At 42.2% G+C, this 22,642-nt stretch overlaps 1 protein-coding gene across 2 annotated transcripts in view; it reads left to right on the top strand.

The window, feature by feature from the left end:
• The window catches only part of SLC22A4 (solute carrier family 22 member 4), a 58,284-nt gene that overhangs the window by 5,844 nt on the left and 29,798 nt on the right, over nucleotides 1–22,642 (top strand). For both annotated transcript variants that reach the window (XM_065409543.1, XM_065409541.1), the window contains 2 exons: nucleotides 10,696–10,799; nucleotides 19,340–19,494. In XM_065409543.1, coding sequence (XP_065265615.1) covers nucleotides 10,696–10,799; nucleotides 19,340–19,494 — 259 coding nt within the window. The remainder of the gene's footprint in view (nucleotides 1–10,695; nucleotides 10,800–19,339; nucleotides 19,495–22,642) is intronic.

Below are 22,642 nucleotides of genomic sequence, written 5' to 3'. Positions count from 1 at the left end.
TACCATAGGGTCTAATGCAGCATAGTGATTCAGATGATATAGTCCAGGGGTCGGCAACGTTTGGCACGCGGCTCGCCAGGGTAAGCACCCTAGCGGGCTGGGCCAGTTTATTTACTTGCTGACGCGACAGGTTCGGCCGACTGCGGCCCCCACTTGCTGCGGTTCGCCGTCCCGGGCCAATGGGGGCGGCGGGAAGCGGCACGGGCGAGGGATGTGCTGGCCGTGGCTTCCCGCCGCCCCCATTGGCCCGGGACGGCGAACCGCGGCCAGTGGGGTCCGCGATCGGCCGAACCTGCCGCGTCAGCAGGTAAATAAACTGGCCTGGCTCACTAGGGTGCTTACCCTGGCGAGCTGCGTGCCAAACGTTGCCGACCCCTGATATAGTCGTATAGCAATTTAGGGGAGAGGGAGGAGGGGGTGCTACAGGGATATAGAAACACAAAAGCAATTCTGTGTGAGATATGGTAAGTATGCTTCTGAGCTGTATATATTGTACAGTGAAAAATCAATTCCATGAATGTAATAAGAAACACAACATTAATTCAGATAAATAGAGCTGCTGTTAGGCAATGAAATCTAAGCTCCTGTACGTTAATAATAAACACCAGTTCAGTGAGGTTCAGTTAACTGAAGTCACTTTGTAATTTAATTATATAATATGGATGCTATTAAATTGTTTGGCGTTCAGTTATACATTTTTTTCATGTTAAAAAAAAAAAAAAGGCTCACTAAACCCTGGATATCAGACTAGCCATAACTGAAATTTTAAACTAAAATCTTAATTAATTTTCTTTCCCTGCTAAATCCTCCTTGAAAAGAGAACATCCCACAGATTTCCTGAATCTGCCCAGATCTTTGAGTGACAGCAGATTTCACATGAGATTGTCTGCTTATCATTCACCTTCTTATGTTGCATGTCTGGCAGGGGAAGAATGCTGAGGATCTGTTCTGCTTATGTACATGGTCAGTGTTCAGCCACTGGCTAATCCAGTATTTGGGATATTCTTATGCATATGATCTTGTTTCTAGGCATTGTGCTTCATATGACTAATCCTAATTGATTGATTGATTCCTTGGCTTTTCCTTCTGGCTACTCAGAGCAAGTCTACAGTACAAAATTAAGTCTATTTAAGTTACGTCAACATACAGCCACTGCAGTAATTGAATCGGTTTTACAGGCGTGCACATCCTCACCTGGAGCACTTGCACCGATTTAACTGCCAGTGTAGGGCATTGTGGGATTGATTCTGAAAGGCAGCAACAGTCAATGTAAGCAATGCAGTGTTTATACTGACACTGTGTCGACCTAATTACATCAACTTAAGTGCTATGCTGCACCATTTGTGGAGGTGGAGTTATTAAGTCAGTGTAGTGGCCGAGTTACATAGGTGGGAGCTACATTTTAGTGTAGTGCTTTACAACATAACTCTGTAGTGTAGACCAGGCCTCAATCTCCTCCCTGTTTTCTGTACTTTACACAGACTATTCTCCTACCTAGCACTCCATAAAACTGTGCAGTAGAATCTTTATGTGTAGGGGCACTACCTAGTTATGGATGAATAAGTTAACTTCAGCTCAGATTCCTACCTTCCCTTGCACCAGTGCAATGGAGAAGGCCTATATATTGGCTGCTTGGGAGAGTAGAAAGGAGAATACTGTTGCCCCTTTGGCTGCGGTTAGCCAATATTTGGGATCTTGCAGGATAGTTTCTGTTAGGAGAATTGCACGATATGGGTCAGGTATATTCTTTGTCGCAATCCTGTTTATTTACAAAGAAGATACAGAGTCTTGTTTTCCTGAACACAGTAGTAATAAACAGCAAGCAATTTCCTTACTCAAAAATCTCCAACACTGCCTTCCCAGTGTGTTCTGTGCCCAAGGAGCTCTGTCTCCTTCCCCCCTCTTAGGGTCATTCTCACAACTGTTTCTCTTCCTGTCTGCTGGCTTTTGGTGTTCTCTCTCTCTCTCTCTCACGCCCCCCACCCCTACCTTGCAGGGAATTCCCCAGCCCACTGGCTTAGCTTCTGATCTGGCCTTGCCATGCAGCCTGGGCCATTGCCTTGCGTAGTGGCTTCTTTGTTGTTTTCAGCTATCTCACTACATAAAGGGGATTAATTGCTCCTTCCCTTGAACCTGAAAAAAGGGTGCTTAGCAAACCAGCTTGCAGGCCTCTGTTCTGTAGATCACAGATCCACTTGATGACTGCTATTTACACCTTCCAGCAAAACAACCCCCCTCCCCAGCTCTGCCCATCCTGCCAATGAATTTTAAAATGGTGAAACTCCAAATGAATTGTCCCAGACAGAAATACAGTAATTTAACAAATTAATATTTACACAAAGCTTAATTGTTTACATTGTGTCTTTCTGTCAGGATATATCCTATCACCAACCCAAATCAGTTTTTCTCCCATCCAAATCTACATGGAGTTTTCTTCTTCCTGTCTGAGCTCTTTTAGCCAGATGCGAAGGGCCACTTTCAGTGGGCTTGTGAGGAGTGTCCAACAGCAACTTTGGTATGGTGTTGCAGTGTGGCTGCTCATACCTGGGTTAGGCTAACCCAGGTGCTCAGACTTGGGTGCCAATCATCCAAGTTAACTCTACAGTGAAGACATTCCCATAGTCTTTGGAGATCAATGCCACCACTTTGAATTGATTCTGGGAACAAATAGGAAGTCAGTATATGTTTTGGAGAGCTGTTATAATAGGTGTATCCTAGCTAACATTACTGAACAGGTAGCGTTAGGCTTGTCAATGCTAGGGTTTTTGGGGCAAGAATTCCCCATTATTGCTAATGCTGATGCAGCTAAAAACGTTAGTGCCCCTTACTGTAAAACACTTTAGTTCTCGGACTGTGCTGAGGAGAGCACTGCTTCTTTGAAATTAGTTATCAACTTGCTTTTTAATATTGACTTCACTATGATGTGCATAATTCCCAGCTGTGCATCATTGAAATGAGAACTTTTGCTCAGCATAAAATAATTACACCAATCTAATGTGCAGCAGTGGCCAGAGTTGAAAATCCTCCGAATAAAAAGCTGAATACAAACCACTACAGTTCTAATGTACCTGCAGAGACTACCCGCTCAGCTGACTTTTCTCAGTGATGCTTTTGAAATAGATTTCATGAGATCTACCCAATGCTGGCAGCTGGCAGTATGGCTAAGAGTACAATATCTAATGCTGTCAGCTTTGTGGTTTAGATGGGATAATCTCACTAGTATATTTAGTACATTTGGTGCAATACATGTGAAATTTATGAACTACAGACTTTATACAGTCATGAGAACCAGTGACTATTTTTGAGTTTCCCTGGAGCTGCTTGCTATTGATCTCCATTCTTATTCTTGGATATGAGATTCGCATTCCTGAGATTTATAGGCTCAGCCTTTTAAACAAGGTTTCAAACATCATTTATTTGTTATGAACTAGGTGGATTTCAAGTCACTTTTAGTGTAGTTTCCTGCTAAGTATTATGGTCTCTGTACTATGTGATGCTAGGTAGAGCCCTGTAGCACAATGGAACGCTGAAGAAAATTAATCAGTAATTTCGGATAGAGTACCAGAATAAAGTGTTGTGTGTGGGAAAGCCGGTTGGATAATCTCTTAAAAGGGCACTGTCACTTTCAGCAATGAAACTGATCTCTGCTATTATTTTGGAGAAGTAATTGGTTTGCAAATCTGTGAATCCTAAGTTGTCACCTATTACCAGCAGCAGACAAAATTCACTATTCTGCATGCCCTTGCTAGCTTGTAGTAATCAAGTTGAGGTATTTGGCTATCGTGGATGTAGTCTCTTGCCTAAATAGTTTTTGCTGCTGAAAGTAAAAACACCTTCCTTCCAAGTTTACCAAGACTTTGCCCCTGGATGTGTTTGGTCAGGAATTCTGCAGAATGACTTGTTTGTTGGTTAATGAATAATTTATTCAGTTAAGATATTTCAGAAGGTGTGTTTATAGTTAATCTACAAAAGGGCTAAACTATAATTTAATTACTGCAATCCATTTTGTGTGGCTGATAGTAAATTGACTTTATTTGCAATAATCAAGTCGTCTTCATGTTTAAAAGTTGCAGGATTGGGCCCAATAGAGGAGTAAAAGGATCTGGTTTATCCATGGAAACCTTGGATGATGCTGGGGAGAAAAGGAAAAATAATTGGCTAGTTTAAAAACTTTAAAATCAAGAGTTTGGTTTAGAAAATGTAGTACAAACCTCACATTTTTGTTGCCTCTCCTTTTTTCCATGATTGGTGACGAGACTCCGTAAGATGCGCCAGTTGGACAGATACTAATATCTCAAAACAACTACTGTCACATTTTAGTAAATGAAGTTCTGTTGACAGTTAATAATAGTATAATTATTATACTCCATAGAGAAAAGTAGGATTAACACTTACAACCCTCTCCTAGATTCTAGAATGTAGGCGTTCAATAGACAAGAAAAGTACTATAGATTAATATACTGGGTGCCAATAAGAGAGAGAATTTAAATCTCCATTGAATGACAGTAGATAGCTAATTGTATGAGTGTGAAAAGAGTCAGGTTTCACACACTTAAAAATAGAATCCTTCCACTCACTGACAGTTCAATCCCCTTTGCCATCTCTGCTTAAACTGACAATGTGAGTCAGAAATGGTGATAGTCTTCATGTTGAGGATACCTGTCCATTAAGAATTGTACTGAATTCAATTGACAAAGACCATTAAGCAGCCAGCCAATCAGAATAAATTTTGGTTATATCAGCTGGACCAAATCTGATCTATTGCTCTAGATGTGAAATATCGCATTGCCTATTTCTTGAGCCATCCAATATGACTTGCATAAGGACTTAGCTATGTGTCTCCCATAACATTAACAGGAATACTTTGGCTAACTCAACATGTTTGGGTTGACTCTACTACAGTGGTACGCAAACTTTTCCACTTGCCTCCCCCTCTACCATTCCTGGAATTTGTTGTGCCCCTCCTCCAGTTGTGCCCCATTGCCACCCTTACTTCTCCGCTGCTGCTGGCGGCAGCGTTGCCTTCAGAGCTGGGCAGCCGGAGAGCGGCGGCTGCTGGACGGGCATTCATATTGTTTGTGGCATGGGAGGACTATATATTTTTTTTTAATCCTGCTCCCATCCCACGCTGAAAAACCCACTCCCATCCATTGTGTGTTAAACTTTTATACCGCTACTGCAATTATGACAGTGGGTTCTGTGGAACCTGTGGGATCCTGCAAGACCCTCTGCCGTAATAGTAGGCGCAGGATAAAAATTCAGAGTGGGTATTATGGGATAAAAATAGAGTGAGTATTGCGGGGTATTCTGTATGAAAATAAATGTTGTGGATTTTTTCCCCCTCTAAATCATTTGAAAATTAGGCTAACGGTCTGAACAATCCACCATTGAGATTTCAGCTGAAGCTATCCTCTAACTACAGTACATCTGAATAGATTTTATTTACTTTTTCAAACATTGCCTCTGCATTATATTTCATGCTCTACCTGCTGCATTATCGAAGAACAAGTTCCTGTAAAGGGATGGATTTAAACGTGATTTATATTATGTTGTACAAGATAATATTGCTTTGATCTGATGCTTAATCAGCCTAGATTTATGGCGAAATGATCTAATCTGAAATCAATATTTGTGAACTCTGGACTCACAAGCAGTTCTGGTAAACACATCTGATCAAGTTTGTTTATTTCAACATATGCTGTGACAAAAACATACTCAATTGTCACTTGGCTGGGATGAGATTCATTATGAATGTTCTAAAAAAAAACCTTGCGCTATCGGGTTGATATAGGCTTAAACTGAAGATCAATAGAAATGTTTCCACGGTGGCTCAGTTTAAAAGTCCAATCAAAACAAATTCCAGAATAAATAGTGAACATTAAACTAGCTCTGTAGCTTATTAAATCAGAAGGCATTTTAAAGTGTTTTTAATGTGTGAAATGAGTTGACTTTTTTTTTAACTTGACAGCATTTTTTAGATACAGAAATGCAACAAGCCTTGCAGTAGAGCAATGCAGGTACAATGAAAACTTTCACAAATGTGGGACCATGCTGCCCGCAAGCCTGTGACCTGCCTCCCCACCCTGTTTTAAACCAGGAACCTCATCTCAAATGTAAATGACTCTTTTCTTGTTGAGCTCTTGTGGTGAGAGTCTGTATGCCAAAGAACTGGTGTAGGGCCCAGAAAACTCTCTGTTCCTGCCACTTCTTTCAGGTGTGTGTGTGTGTGTGTGTGTGTGTGTGTGTGTGTGTGTGTGTGTGTGTGTGTGTGTGTGTGTGTGTGTGTGTGTGTGTGTGTGTGTGTGTGTGTGTGTGTGTGGTGGTGGAGGGGGATTGCGCTCTTTCAGAGCTTCTGTTCCTCCTCCCCTCTCCCCCCCATATGTGTATATCCAGGGCACCGTGATAGCATTGTTTTTGCAGTAGCTATACTGGCCACTGCTCCTGGATCTCCATTCAGAAGAGCAAGATAAGGTTGCATTTCTCAGCATTTATTGTACTAACTTGCACTGCTCTACAGCCAAAATGCTTCTGAAATAAATGTAGTCAAACTTTACTAATTCTGGGTCACTGAGAACGAAAATGATGCTTAAAATTGTTGATTGGCTCTAGTTTTCAAGATATGCTATTGGGTCAGTATATACGACCCTTGACTTGGGAATGGCGGAGGATAAGTGAGTTATAAAGGGAAGGGATCTCAATTTAAACCAGAAATGACTAAAATACATCTTTGACTGGATCTATGAATAAATCTATGACTGGGTTTGGACAGTACTTGCTTTTTAGGCAAAACAATGAATGATGCAATCTGAAGCTGGTATTGCGTCATACATGATATGAATTGCATCCTGTTATTCCTAGAAGTCATGGATGATGCAATCATAACGAAGCTTACATCACTCTGCTGAACAAATTGCCCTATATCAGCTCTAGAAATCATACAGTGTCGTGCTCTCTTATTTTTCAGTGTTTGATTTTGCAAAGGGACACATTTCTGTTTAGCCAAAGTGAGCAGAGATGCCTCGTACTTGTGTGAAAAGTGCAGATAACTTCTGCTATGTTTGTGGTGAAGTGACTTTTGCATCACAAAAGCGCAGTATAACCACTATGGTTAAGAAAGCCTATCACCTTTATTTTGGCTGCAACATTGGAGATCAGGACAAGAGGTGGGTCCCACACATATGCTGCAACACTTGTGCAAGAAATCTTCGCCAGTGGTTGAACAGGAAAAGGAAATCTATGCCTTTTGCAGTGCCAATGATTTGGAGAGAGCCAACAGATCATACCAGCAATTGTTACTTCTGCATGGTGCCTCCAGTTGGGAAAGGTGTGTCAAAGAAGAAAAAGTGGACTGTGCATTATCCAAACATTCCATCAGCTATATGCCCAGTACCCCACGGAGAAGGACTGCCGGTTCCTGATGCACCAGAATCATTCTCACTTGAGTCAGACGAGGAAGAGGAAGAGGATGAAACTTCTGGTCCTGAACCATCAATGTCACAGGACCCACATTTTCTCCCATCCTCCTCCTCTGAACCACACCTCATAACACAAGGTGAACCGAATGACCTTGTCAGGGATTTGGAACTACCCAAGAGTAAGGCAGAGCTGTTGGGCTCCAGACTACAGCAGTGGAATCTCCTGGCAGGTGATGTTAGGGTTTCCATGTTCCGTGTCCGTCAAAAGGATCTTGTCCCATTCTTCTTCATGGAAGGTGATCTTGTAGCCTGCAACAGCATCGATGGTGTGATGGCAGCCCTCAACATTGTTCACGATCCAGATGAGTGGAGACTGTTCATTGATTCATCGAAGACGCGTCTTAAAGCTGTTTTACTGCATAATGGCAATGTTTTGCCATCAATTCCAGTTGGTCATGCAGTCCATATGAAGGAAACCTATGACAACATGAAACAACTTTTGAGGTGCATAAACTATGACCAACATCAGTGGCAGCTTTGTGGCGATTTGAAGGTTGTTGCTCTCTTGCTTGGTCTGCAGACTGGATACACAAAGTACTGCTGTTTTCTCTGCGAATGGGATAGTCGTGCAAGAGATTCCCACTACATCAAGAAAGATTGACCACTCCGACAGTCATTGGAGCCTGGGAGGAAAAGTGTTCAGCATCCACCACTTGTTGATTCAAGGAAGATTTTGTTACCACCCTTACACATCAAGCTGGGTCTGATGAAGAACTTTGTCAAGGCCATTGACAAAACACAAGCAGCTTTCAAGTACCTCCGTGGAAAATTTCCAAGGTTAAGTGAAGCTAAGATAAAGGAAGGTGTCTTTGTTGGTCCTCAGATTCGTGAACTTCTTTGAGATGATGCATTTGACCATGCACTGCGTGGCAAGGAAAGGACGGCATGGAAAGCCTTCCAGTTAGTGGCAATACATTTTCTCGGAAACAACAAGGCAGACAACTACAGGTTGTTGGTGGAAAACCTCCTCAAGGCATACAAAAGCCTTAGTTGCTACATGTCACTAAAGATACATTTTTTGCACTCTCATCTAGATTTTTTTCCACCGAACTGCGGAGCAATGAGCGACGAGCACGGCGAGCCATTTCACCAGGACATTGCAACAATGGAGAAACGCTATCAGGGCAAATGGAGCCCATCAATGCTTGCAGACTATTGCTGGACAGTGACAAGAGATGCTCCATTTAATGAATACAAGAGACAAGCCAAGAAGCGCCGAGTAGACACTGAATAGGACTAAACTATGTACAGAATAGTTTTTTGCCTTTTGTTTCATAATAAATTTTATTTATATAACCCTTTTGCTGATTTTTAAAGTGTTACATAAACAGGACAGGTGAAATATTATCATGTAAAGCAACCATACACACATGAAAAGACCTAGGTTTACAATTTATGATTAAAACTCTACTATCTACACAATATACATAGACATAAAATGTAAAAACTTAAATATCTTAGAAACAGTAGCCAATCCGTTGTTTTAATTGTCATATTTGAATTCAGCACATCAAAATACATAATAAATAGCACATTTTATCTCTGAAGCAGACGACTTCTCAAAAATTGTAGACCAGTGTTTCCACCCAGCTTTGTGGGGAAGGAAGCTATGATGCCTCTGATATCAACTGTGCCAGCCACCCCACCCTCTTTGGCACATGTAGAGCCCAACCCCCTAGAAAGCCCTGGTGGAGGAACTTCTGCAGGGTTCTGTGAAGGAGATAATGCTGTGGAGCTCTTGCTCTCTACCTCCCCTTCCACATCCGTTACACCACGCCCTGTTTGTGGAATCAGTGGGGGACTATCGGGCCCTGGAAAATAACCTGATGTCTGAAACTAGAAATATTTACAGTTCTTGTTGTAGTAGTGCGTGGCTCTCTCAATGCCGTCGCTGCAATCATCACTTGAACAAACCTGTAACAAAGCTCCATAGCTAATGTTCTGACTAAATGCTTTCCCCCCAGTGAAAATTAAGCTGCTGTAAATCCCATTAATTTAGAAAAAAAGTCAGAAAGGTTTTGTGAAGGGGAGGGGGGGGGAAGAGGGAGAGACTAGTAGTAAATATTTTATATTATGATAGCGTCTAAGGGCCTCAGTCCAGGTCTGGGCCGCATTGTGCTGGGCGCCATGCAGACATAGCAAAGACAGTCCCTGCCCAAGTTGGCTTCAAATCTAAAACCCCTGACTGATGAAGAGGTAGGTTATGGGGATCCAATGATACAAACATATAGTCGGGAAACATTTGAGTGCTTGTCAGCCTCTTTGAATCTTTCCTGTCTTCCTCACAGCTCTCTGGCCTGCTCTGACCCTGTAAATGTGTCTCAATCTCCATTGTTTCTGTGTGGTCACAATAGCCAAAAATGACTAGGGGTCTTTGGGTGCCCAACTTAGGCTCCCCCTCTGGTTGTCTTGATTTGCATTGGTGGGTGATCAGCCCTTTCTGAAAATTAGGCCCCTTTAAGGTATCTCATGTTGGGTGTCCAAAAGTATCCCCCACCTCCCAGGGGTGTCTGCGTCAACCATTGTGCTGCACCCAGCTGTCATCAAACTCCGACTTGTCTGCTCTGTGGTCACATGTCTCAGAGTGCATTGTAGGTCTGATAGAACCGGGGGGGGGGGGGGGGGAGAGAGGGAAGAGGAGAGGATTAAATTGGGGCCAAATAGGGAGGCAGCTAGAGGCCTTACAGAAACCATATTGAAGGGATAGCAAGGTTCCTTATCCTGACTTCTATGAAGTCAGTTGTAATTTTGCCCGTCCCTAGAAGAGAGGAGGTGATTCCATTTTTTTCTTTTTTGCTGTCTGTAAACTATGCTTCTGGGTAGCGAGCCGTCGCTGTCTAATTAATATACTATGCCTAGAAGTGCCCTATCCAGGCCAGGCAGAAAAACAAGTGTGGGCGAATTAGACCAAAGAATTTGAAATCACTGCATTTTCAAAATGAACTTGTTACTAAACAGCTAATTTAAATAATCTTTTGATCTGAATGATTGTGAAATGTAAGGAGCCATCACTGTCTAATACAGTATGCCTAGAAGTGCCCGATATTCAGACCCAGGCAGAAAAACAAGTGCGGGAGAATACACCAAAGAATGTTGAAATCCAATCACTTTCAAAATGAACTTGTTACTAATCAGCTAATTTAAGTCATCTTTTGATCTGAATGATTGTGAAATGATATTAAGTAATAAGGAATGTTACATGTTGCTCTTTCTTTTGCAGTGGAATCTGGTATGTGATGATGACTGGAAAACCCCCCTGACTACCTCCTTGTTTTTTGTGGGGGTGCTTATTGGATCCTTTATATCAGGACAGCTCTCAGACAGGTAAAGTACATGCAGAAGGTTAGCCTTGTTGCTTCTAGAATTGTACAGCTTGACCTTACCCATTAAAAAGAGAAGCGTAAGCTTTCCTTTCTGAGCATGTTTCAAGACTGATCTGTGCTCAACCAAAATGAGGGTGCTAAGTCATATACAGTGAGATTTTAAAAGGGGCCTAAGGGAGTTAGGTGCCCAATTCCCATGACTTTCATTGGGAACTGGGCACCTACTCCATTAGCTTCTTTGAAATTCCCAGCTCTGTTCTTCTATTTGTTCAGTAGGCACCTTTAGAATTAAAATCAATGATGCACTTCAAACTAGGAACTAATCTCTGCAAAGTGCACATGTATTTGCCTTGTACTCAGATGTGGTATTTGACCATTCGACAAAGGGTCAGTTGATGTTTCTTTATCCATGCTCTTCAAGTAGTTTCATCAAGAATAAAACATCTAACATCATAATGGAAGACCCAGTCTAGGAGCAGTGAGATGGCTTGAACTCAATTCACCATTTTTGTCAGTGTACTGAAGAGGGTTTGATGGAGACAAACTGAGCAGATCCAAAATGAAGGATGGAGCCAACCCTAAATTACTGTAAATCATAACATGATTCATCAGGAGCAGATATATTTTTCATAGATCCATTCTTCAGATTAAAGACTAGAAGGGACCATTAGATAATCTGGCCTGACCTCCTGTATATCACAGGCCATTGAAAACCACCCATTTAATCCTGTATTAAACCTAAAAGCTTGTTTGGTTAATGTCTTTCTTCCAGAAAGGCATCCAGTCTTGATTTGAAGACATCAAGAAGATATGGAGAATCCACCACTTTCTTTGTTAGTTTGCTCCAGTGGTTAATCAGCCTCACTGTTAAAAAAATATGTGCCTAATTTCTAATTTGAATTGGTCTGGCTTCAGCTTCCAGCTGTCAGTTCTTGTTATGCCTTTTTCTGCTAAAGAGCCCTTTAGGACCTTTCTCACCATGAAGGTACGTAGACACTATAATCACGTCACTCCTCTCAACTCTCCTCCCAAAGAGCTGCCATGGTGCCTTTGAGGATGAGCTCTCCCTACCTAGAAAATGCCGCATGCAAGCTGGCATAAATCTAGCCTCTGACAGACAAACTCCTATCATATGTCTTCTTGTTGCAAAGGCGTGCTTAATTGAAAGTATGGGTGTGAAAGGTGGGTGTCTAGTACCTACTAACGAGATTGTTCTGGACACATGGGGCTTGTTAGCTGTGGTTGGCAGTCCACCTAGGAGAAGGGACTCCAATTTCAAACGAAGAACTTCTCGCCTGGACAGCTGGTTTGTAAAATTTGTGCCAATCACACATGCTCTATGGCAGGGGTTCTCAAACTGGGGGTCAGGACTCCTCAGGGGGTCGCAAGATTATTACATGGGGGGGGTCGCGAGCTGTCAGCATCCACCCCAAACCCTGCTTTGCCTCCAGCATTTATAATGGTGTTAAATATATTAAGAAGTGTATTTAATTTTTAAGGGGGGTCGCACTCAGAGGCTTGCTGTGTGAAAGGGGTCACCAGTACAAAAGTTTGAGAACCACTGCTCTATGGGTCTTTGTCCTCGGGGAGTATATCAGTACAATGCTAGGGCATCCCCTGGAAGCAACATGTGACCGCTTCTCCTGAAGGCTGTGGAAAATGGGAAAAGGCTACCACATTCTGGGTGCATGTGGCTAAAGAAGTGAGCCCAAGACCTGTGTTTGGCTTTCTTGAATGTGGGAGCAATGACTGGGAAATCAAGAGAAGTAGCCAAGATGCTGAAGAAAAGGGGAATGCACATTATCTGCATACAAGAGTAAAAATGGAAGGGGTTGAAATCCACTGATATTGGGGTGGGTTACAAGATAATGTATTATGACTCTGTAGCAAGGGGGAATGGAATAGGTATGATTATAGCAGTAATATTAAAGGATAGGGTATTGGACATCCAAAGTAAGAGTGACTGGCTGATGAAAGAATAGCACTGAGCAGAGAACAAATATTGAATTTTATATGCAGATATGCGCCACAGGTTGGTTGCATGATGGAGGAGGAGGAGTTCCAGATAGTGCTGGGCCAAGTGATAAGTGAAGTACCACAAGTTGAGAACACATGGGAGAATACAGTGAGGGCCACAGTGATTGTCACGGAGAATGAGGTTTTGGAACTAGAAATGAAGCTGGTGAAGATACCTTAGTGTTAGCCAGAGCCCACAGCTGGTTGTTGCCAGTACTTACTTTATAAAGAGGAAACATCACTTAATGACATACAAGTTCTTTGCCAACAGGTCCCAGATAGATTACTTCCTGAGAAGAGGAAGAGACTAGAAAGTGATTCCAGGAGAGCAGATTGCAGAGCAACATACATTACGTGTAGTTGATTTCTGTGGGGGCAGGCTAGTGGGGGACAAAAGATGAATTACAGAACAAAGGATCAAGTGGTGGAAGCTCACAGATAGAGAAGTTAGTCTGAGATTTAAGGATGAGGTTCCGTAGAGATTGGACAACAACCAAACCAACACAACGACACCAATGAGGTTTGGGGAGAAAAATATCCAAACATATTAACACAAACTGCCTCTGGCCAAATGAAAGGATGGAAATTTTATGGCAAGGAGATGTGGTGATCTAGCGATGTGCCAGAGGTAGTAAAGGAGGAGGACCGGTTTAAGCAATGGCAGAAAGTAAGAACTGTGGAAAGTTGAGGAATATAAACTGATGAACTAATGGTGAAAAGAGAAGTTGTGGAAGCTAAGGGTCAGTCATTTAAAGCCTTATGAACAGAACTACTAATGAAGGAAAGGGAAAAGGGAATATATAGTTTAGGCAAAGAAGCACAGAGGACTTGGGAGCTGTGAAGTGTGTAAAAGATGGAAGACTGCGAAATTATTAGGAGGTGTCAGCAGTTTTATGAGAAACTATTCAGTGAAGAGAATGCAGAGAAATCATTGAGCAACAACCTCTTAAGACAACATTAAAGATGACGAAACATGGCCAGGCAGTGGGACCAGACAGTGTAACAATTGAGGCATTTGAAGCATTAAGCCAGGAGGGGGTAGTGATGATGAGAAATTTTTTCAGCTCGTCCATAGTGGGAAAAATGTCTGAACAAGTGAATTAAGAGTACATTGGTCCCTATCTTCAAGGGTAAAGGTGATGTGCAAGAATGTAGTAAGTAACGACCCATCAAGTTAATGAGTCACACAATTAAATGGCTGGAAAGAATTATTGAGAAAAGTCTTTAGGAGGAGCTGGAGTATCAAGTAAGTGACAGCCAGTGCCAGGAAGGTCAACAATGGATAAAGTGTTTGCAACCCGAATGTTGCAGAAGAACAGGGAAAAACACAAGGAATTGCACTTTTGTGTTTTGTGGATTTGGAGAAGGCTAATGACAGCTCCTAGAGAATTGATATGGGGGTGACTGTGATCAATCAATCTGCTGAAGACATACGTTTTGGTCTGTCATGGACACATATGAGTATAGCGTGACCGTAGTGAGAAGCAGCTGCAGTGAGTCATTCACTGTGAAGGGAGGTCTATATCAAGGATCAGCCTTAAGCCCGTTCCTATTTGTGACTGTAATGGACACCTTGACGCAGGAGATTGGGCGACAGGGTCCATGGAGCATGTTTTTTGCCAGTGAAATTATGTTGTGCTGTGAAGATAAATATGAACTGGAAAGCGACCTAGAACTAATGGAGGGCTGCATTAGAAGAAAATGGCTTACAAGTCAGCCAACAAAAAACAGAATACATGTGATGCTTTGTCAAGAGGGACAATGAGAAGCCAGTAAAACTAGATGATGTGGTTAGATGTTTGGCTGCGTGTGTGTGTTCTCCCAGCTCTGTGCAGACAGCTGGCAAAGCAGACCTCAAGCGAACTGCCCAATGACCACAAGATCCGTTAAGGTAAGAAGGCGTCAGGCCATGTTTATTGTCGATAAAGCACGGTAATAGCACCTGGCAGACTCTACGAGGATACTAAGACGTATATACCCGTGACAATGGGGACGCAGCTCAGTGAATGGTGGGACTTTCCATTCCCCCCTTGGCTGGACAAAGATACTCCCTCTGAGATACATCTTTATACCCTGATACAAACAAGTTCCGTACAGCCTCTGACATAGTTAGTTACTGCCCCCTGATGTGGCTAGTTATTACCCATCACCTTGTACATGTTGGTTCGATTAAAACATTTCTATTACGTACTGTCATCCTGACCTTATCTTTTAGGAGGGGTCAGCATGTTCCTGTTATCCTTGGGGAATGTTTTTGTACCATCTTTGATATCAGGATGTTCTGGTACCACTTGATATTGGGATGTGTTTGCGTGAGTACTCTGTGACTAGCACTTCTTAGGAATGTGTATTTCTACAATATCAGCCCTGTTCTTGCCAGATTCTGTGAGCAGGTCCTGCCTCATACCAGGCCTCTGATACAAGGGCTTATGTTTCAGGCTCTCTTCCTACTACAGATGGTATAGAGTTTAAAGTCTGTGCGGCAATTTAAATACCCCCATTCAGTGTTGAGCATTGGTGGGAATGTTAGGGGCTGCATGAAAAGCAGTTGGTGTAAATGGAAGGAAGTGATGGGAATTCTCTGAGATAAGAATATGCCAAAGAAACTAAAAAGCAAAGTGTATACGGTCATGATTGGGCTAGCCATGACGTATGGCCGGTGAGGAAGAGGGAACTACTACTTCATACTGCTCAGGTGGGTCGCTGTGTAGGATGAGAGCTGATAGGTTATGCAATGAAATGGTATGAGCCATGATTCAGGTAGTCCCCATCACAGAAAAGCTGAGGGAGTATTGACTGAGATGGCTGGGTCATGTGAGACAATGAGATATGGGATATGTTGGCCAGAGAGTACAAGAACTAGTAGTCACGGGGCAAATTACCCAAGAAAGATCTAAAAAGGGTGGTTCGAAACACTGAAGGAAGACATGAAAAACGTTGGTGTCAGCTTGGAAGATGCTTGCCAATAATGCTTGGGGAAGAAGAACAGGAGACACTGGCCCTGCTTGATGGAACAAAGTGAAAGTGAAGAAGAAGAAACAGATTGAGCTCTAAGTCTCTCACTGCATGGCATTTTCTCCAGCCCTCGAATAATTCTTGTGGCTCTTTTCTGTACCCTCACCAATTTTGCAACATTTTTCAAAATGTGGACCCCAGAATTGGACGCAGTTGTCTCAGTTCAGGGTTAGCTGCACCTCTGACTCCTCCTCCTGTGGTCTCTCTGGACTTTATGCCTCGAGTCTTCCATCTCTTTGGGGTGGAATCCTGCGATTCACCCACTCTTAGACCAGGATACTAGGCTACTGCCTGTGTACCATTTGTGATTGCTCAGCAGGCCTGACTGGGTTCAAGCTCTGTGAGTCTTCTCTTCAGAAGCTGTGACCAGTGGGTCAAAACAGCCTTTTCAAAATAAAGTATTGCGTAATCCAGACAGTAGGAACAAAGCATGACAAGTGCAAAGGTGGGTAACACAATAGTCTATATGCATAAATGACATACCTAAAGCCTACCTAGGCCTACCTTATCCAGACACCCCCAACTTTGGGAGCGAGGGGACAGTCTACATCCCTGGAGTCTGTCTCCCTCTCCCCTGTTCCTCAGAGTTTGCCCTGTTATCCACCCCAAAGTTCTTTATCTTTCCCTGTGCCTTGAACCTGGTTAAATTGGCTTATGCAGCCCACCAGGGGGGTCAGGGATAGACTTCAAAGCAGCACTGTCCTTTAATTATCAGCAAATGCGGGGCCGGGGGGGGGGGCGCATTTGGAAGTGTTTGTCCCCCATCCAGGCTACATGTAGCTTAAGCCATGCCTAACTTCACCCCTTATAATCATATAGCAAACAACACAATAAAAGTCAACCAGAAGAACATAAAATATTATGGACATCTTCCACATTCTTCATAGCACTATTCCAGTATTGGTGTCACCAGTGTCATACACAGTGGTAAAATCATCTCCTTACTCCTACTCACTATGCCCCTGTTTATGTATCCAAGCACCGTATTAGCCCTTTTTGCCACAGCATTGCATTGGGAGCTCATGTTGAGTTGCTTGTCCACTATGACCCCTTTTATGGAGCATCCTCAAGGATTTTATGTATCTGCTCAACTCTTGTACAAGGAATCACCTTCTTGGAATGACTAATGTGGGTTTGTAAAACTTGATGGAAGTTTTAATCCTAAAACCTCAAGTACTAAATTGCATTTAATCCCAAAGTAATCCGCTGACTCTTGCCCGAAGAGCAGAACTCGGTTAATTTAATATTTTAAAAAGGAGACATGATAATCACTAAAGCTTTCTGGCACCATTTTTGGAGTGGGAAACCTCTTTAAAAAAAAAAATCTTCAGCATGTAAATTTGCTTTCAGATACATTCAGTTCTGCCTTGCTGCTGTCAGGGTCCTGATAGGACTTTTTAGCAAAATTTTTGACAATAAAGAGTTGTATGTTCTGAGTTTCACCTGTGCTGTTGCAGAAACCACTCTCCACGTGAGAGAATATTGTAGCCACCCTTTATAATAAAAGCCCCTTAAACTCCACATACAAATCAATGTGTCCTTATGGATGAGGCAGGTATTCTGTGGAAAAATAGTACAGTCTTTAATTACATGAGTCTATATCATCATCCATATGCACATCAGGGCCGAATTAAGGTTGGAGAGGCAATCTTAATTCTGTCCTTTCCTGACTTTTGAGTGCTTGGCTTTGCAACCTTAACACAGCATGTGGAGGGGTTATGTGTCTTTAAATCCAGAGGTTAGCTTGCAGTTATATTTCCATAAGAAAAAGGAAAAGAAACGTAATATAGACAAGAAGTGGAGAAGAAGGAGGATGAAAGATGGAGAGAGGATTATATAGTTAAATCATTGCTAGATTTCTACTACCTCGGTTTTATTGTCCCAGCAGAGTAAGCTGCTATGAGACTCGCTCTCCTGCATGTTGATTCTGCATCCGCTGAAGTCACGGGCAAAGCTCCCATTGACTTTAATGCAATGCAAGATTAGGCCTCTGATTAATTGTATATTTATCACACTTATTGGCACTCTGACTACCTTAGATAGATAAATGTCTTGCGTAACTGCAGCTGTTGTATTGCTGTTTCCAAATTGTGCACTCTTCTATACTTTTGGGAGCTGAACTATTTCTGCCAGTATGTGAAAATCAGAAGTGTTCTTCAAGAAGGACAATATATTAAGCCTTCTTTATACTACCTATTATTAAAGTTGTCCAACACATCCCATTTTAAGAAACCCTTTTTTCTGTTGCCTATAGTGTGACCAAACATATTGAGGGTTTGGGTTGAAATTTTCTGTGCCAGGTGTCTGCCTCAGGCTGACTTTTCTTTATTAAAAAAACAAAACAAACAAAAACTTCAGACAGAATAGTTCAGTTGTTTCCAAGAATGAGATTAGATCAAGGAGCTGGGAGGTGAAAGTGGGAGTGGCATGGAGACTAGGGTCAAGGAGCTGGGGTGGGAGGAGATTGGAACTTGGACAGTGAGCCTGGAGGGGGAGTGTGGGACTAGGCTGAGAAGTCTAAGGAGTGGAGAGTGGGTCTGGGTAGACAATAGGATGGCCAAGTGTCCGGTTTTTGACCTGAAAGTCTGGTCGAAAAGGGGACCTGATGGTGTCCGGTTGGATCTACTGACTGGACACCCAAAGTTCAGTTACTGTGGGTGGGGGAGGCGCCGAGTCATCACCTGTGCCAGCCGCTACTCAGCTGGGGCCACCTCTTATCTGCATTGGGTGGCTGCAACTCCCCGTGCTGGCTCCGCAGACGAGTCCCTCCCAACCCACGCAGGAGATTGGGAGCGGGGGGGACAGAGGGGGAAAGAGGAGTGAACAGGGGTGGGGCCTTGGGAAGAGGTGGGGAAGGGGAGGTTCTGGCACTCCTGCTGGAGTGTTTGTTTTTTAAATATTACAAAGTTGGCAGCCCTCTCGTCGACAGGGAGAGTGGAATTGGGGCAAGGAGCCAAGGGTGGGGTAGAGGCAGATTGGCACAGGGACAGGTTGGAAATGATGTAATGTTTGTGAAGCACTCAGATACGATAGGGAGGAAATTAATAAATTTGTCTTCATACAGTAGTTGCCTTTGAACAAGGCCTAGAGCTGCATACTGAACAGTGAGGAGAAAATAAAATATTGAATAGCTTCTCATTAAGTGAGCAGTATCCGTTCTGTGTGCTGAATGAGGAATGGGATCTGGAAAAAATAGTATGTGATGATGTAATTAAAGGCTATCATAATGTATATGTATAGAATTGTATCTATGTCACAGAGATACTAACAACTCTTTAGGATGTCTGCTCTTCTGAATTATTTTTGTTAATGTCTTGAGTTCCAAAGAACCTCCATTTTTAATGCTCCTAAAAATGATGGACTAATAGAGCACTGCCAGTGTTGATAAGCTATGTGGCTTTGAGTGGGATGTATGTGCTAGGTCTGTATTGCCTAGCCATGCACCTTGAAATTATTTTTATTCTGTATTTTTTTTTTAATATAACTTTCCTCTCTTTGTTTTTGCAAAAGGTTTGGCAGGAAGAGTATTCTCTTTGCAACCATGGCAGTGCAGACTGGCTTCAGTTTTGTGCAGATCTTCTCTACCAGCTGGGAGATGTTCACAGTGCTGTTTCTTATAGTTGGCATGGGACAGATCTCGAACTACGTGGTGGCCTTCATTCTGGGTATGAACATGTCTGTTACATTAAATGCTTGCTGAGTGTGCTGGTGAATGACTTAGGTTTTAATTCCAAGCAGATCATTTGATAAGAGACTGTCACATTCTCCACTATGCATAATCCTCAATCTACTCTACTAGGATATTTTCTTGAAAAAATTAAGGAATCTCTGTAAACAAGCATGAACTATATGCTGAATGTACATTTTACTGTCTTAGACGAAAAGAGTATTTTAGAAGACTTTCAAATAATAATGAAAAACGTTTCTTTATGTCAAACCGTAAGCTGCAGTGCCCAGTATGTTTATAAATTGAGGTGGAAAAGAAGAAATTCCCATTCCCCCTTTTTTTTTTAAAGTACCTGCATTAGGACCCAATTCAGCAACTCACTTAGATGTATGCCTAAGTCCCATTGATTTCAGTGAGACTTCAGCATATGCTTAAAGTGAAACATATGATTAACTGCTTAGCTAAGTCAGGGCCTTAACAAACTTCCATATTCGGAGAGCTACTCAAATGGTGAATTCAGAGAAGTAGCCAATAATTCAGGCGCAATAATGTTCTGCAGATAAAGGAATTTAAAAGTTTATTATACTTAAGTACCTTTCACTAGTTTTGTCAACTTCTCTCGATCTAGTTTGCGTGGAGTGCTGTGAACACAGTAGTTCATGTTTTGCTCATGGAAAAACGTACTCTGGCACAATCAGGTCTGAAACCCTCGCCCTGAATTTTCCTCTCTCTCTAGGGAAAGAAACAGAGCTATGGAAATAGTTCAAGGCCTGTTATCCAAAGGAACAGCTCTCAGAAAAGCCGCGTCAACTCCCTCCCCACTCCACCCACCCACTTGCAGCAAACTTCTTTACTGCCTGTATTTCAGTCCCATGCCAAAGTTGTACCTGGTGTAAATCCATTGGCTTCAGTGAAATTGCACCTTCTTATGCCAGTGCTGGATTCCATTGATCATATTGCTTTAATAACTACAGGGTTGCAAATTAAAATGACCCTTCCATATGGCAAAACAAGGTAAAGTCTGACTAAGTGACCTTTCGCCAAAGGTTAAGTTACTGAAAGGACTGTAGATTTGCATGTATTCTTGACAGTGAGATCACATTAAATGTGTATAGTTCACTCACTGTGCCACCACTGGTTTTGGTTTTAAGCAGATGTTGATCAGACAGTTAAAACATTTTAATAAATTTTCATTTTTAATCTCATTTGGTTTACAAACTTATTTTTCCTAAAACCAGAAGCATTGTAACCATATTATAGGTCTGTAACATGCCAGATTTTTCTTTTTCAATTAAAAATAGTTTACACCCAGGTTGTAATCCCCTGCAAACTGGATGGAAGCTGGAAAGGAAAATGCTGATACATCATGACCACGAATATTTCAAAAGAATGGACTTTTTTCACAGTGCATTTACTACAAAGTATGATTTCCAAATGAGATGATTTTCATAATATTCATTCCAATGGTAGTCAATTAATTAATTTCATCATCCATTTATCATTGTTTTATTTAGTGTTATGGTCAACTCATATGCTATTGCATATATAATCAGTGCATGTTAAATAGAAGTATAAGAGTTAATAAAAGGCCACGCTATAAATAATCCTTAAACACCCAAGAAAGCATGAATTTTTCTTTCAGCATATAGCTAATATGTCTTTGATAACAGGGTTACATCTGAATAATTACTTTAGTTATACTGTGGCTTTAAATACATACCACCTCATAGGAAAATAGCATCTGTAACGGGCAGTCCCTCAATAGGATACTAAGGTTGGGAGTATCTTGTAAAATGCTGATAACACAGGAAAAAAGTACCCATTTCTATTCACCTGAGTCTGTGCTACTAGAACACCTGCCATCCCTCCAAGCGAATCTTAGTGGAGAGATTAAGGGTGGATTTATTTTGTAGAACTGCTTCCGGATGTGAAGGCTCACACTCAAGGGTTCAATCCACTAGAGAACAGTGTGATAGATACTTCAGACTTGCATGGCGTCCTCTCTAAGGGCTTGTTCCATAGCCGGCCAAAGTCAGTGGGCCCGAATTTAACTGACTGTGGAAAGTTATCTCCTAGGGACACTTTATTGAATATTCTCAAGCAAGCTCACTTGACTTAACCGAAAACTTAGTGGTTAAGGGACACGTGGACGTAAAATATCTTGGTACTGTGCTATCAACATTTTCATAATCAAGAGGGGAGGAGACAAATGAACTGTGTCCCATAGCAGAGCCTTCCCCTCGCCATGTGGCTAGCTAGCAAGTGATTTGTTCCAGAGGCCAGTTACTTTTTTTTTTTTTTTTACAAAATCTCATTCACCTCTGTTGGGCACTTTCTCTCAACAACACAATGTGGCCTTAGACAAACCTATTTTGTGTCTCAAGTATCCATTTCTAAGGCATCTGTGTAGCACTGCTAGTAAAAGACGACCTTAAGTTGTGAGATTGACCTCCTAGTAGAGGTGCAGTATGATGCTTCCTGAAGGTACCCGGGGTTGTGAGGCAGCTCGCTGCCACCTGCCCTTAGCATGAGGAAGCCTTGTCTGTGCCTGCCATGGGTCAGCTCCCCAACTCCAGCGGCCATGGGCAACATAAGCACTCTCCTCTGGCCTGGCAGGCCCCATGTTACTCTGCAGGTTAGCAATAGGCCCTCCGAGTATCTCCCTGGCATATCCAGCCCCTGGTCCACTCGGTATTGAGAGATTTGCTGCATCCAAAGAAATAGTGCAACCCAGTTTAGCAGTTCCCCCTCAGATCGCTGCTCTTTTTTACATACACCTCTTAGATATGTTTATAGTGAAATCAAGTACAAGTTTGTTTAACAAAGATTAGAGATTCAAAAAGTAGGAAATAGAAGTATTGGAAAGAAATGGTTACATATAAAAGAAAATTGTAACACACATTCTAGAGCCTAGACTCAATTAACAAAATACTCTCAAGTCTGGTAGAATATTGCTCACCCAAAATCCTTGCAGTGCTTTACAGCCAGGCTTGGCTGTGACCCTCCTTTCAGCTTGCCTCCCAGGTGAAGGATTTATGTTTCTTGCCCCAAGATATACTCGTCCCATCCTTTTGCCTTTATTTATAAACAGGACACCCACTGCTGTGTGTTTCATCTTATAGATTTCCTTTCTTGTAGATTTTGCA

This window comes from Emys orbicularis, chromosome 8, assembly GCF_028017835.1.
Source record: "Emys orbicularis isolate rEmyOrb1 chromosome 8, rEmyOrb1.hap1, whole genome shotgun sequence".
NCBI lineage: Eukaryota > Metazoa > Chordata > Testudines > Emydidae > Emys > Emys orbicularis.
Note: the sequence above shows the minus strand (reverse complement) of the source record. Positions and strands in the feature narration are given on the sequence as shown.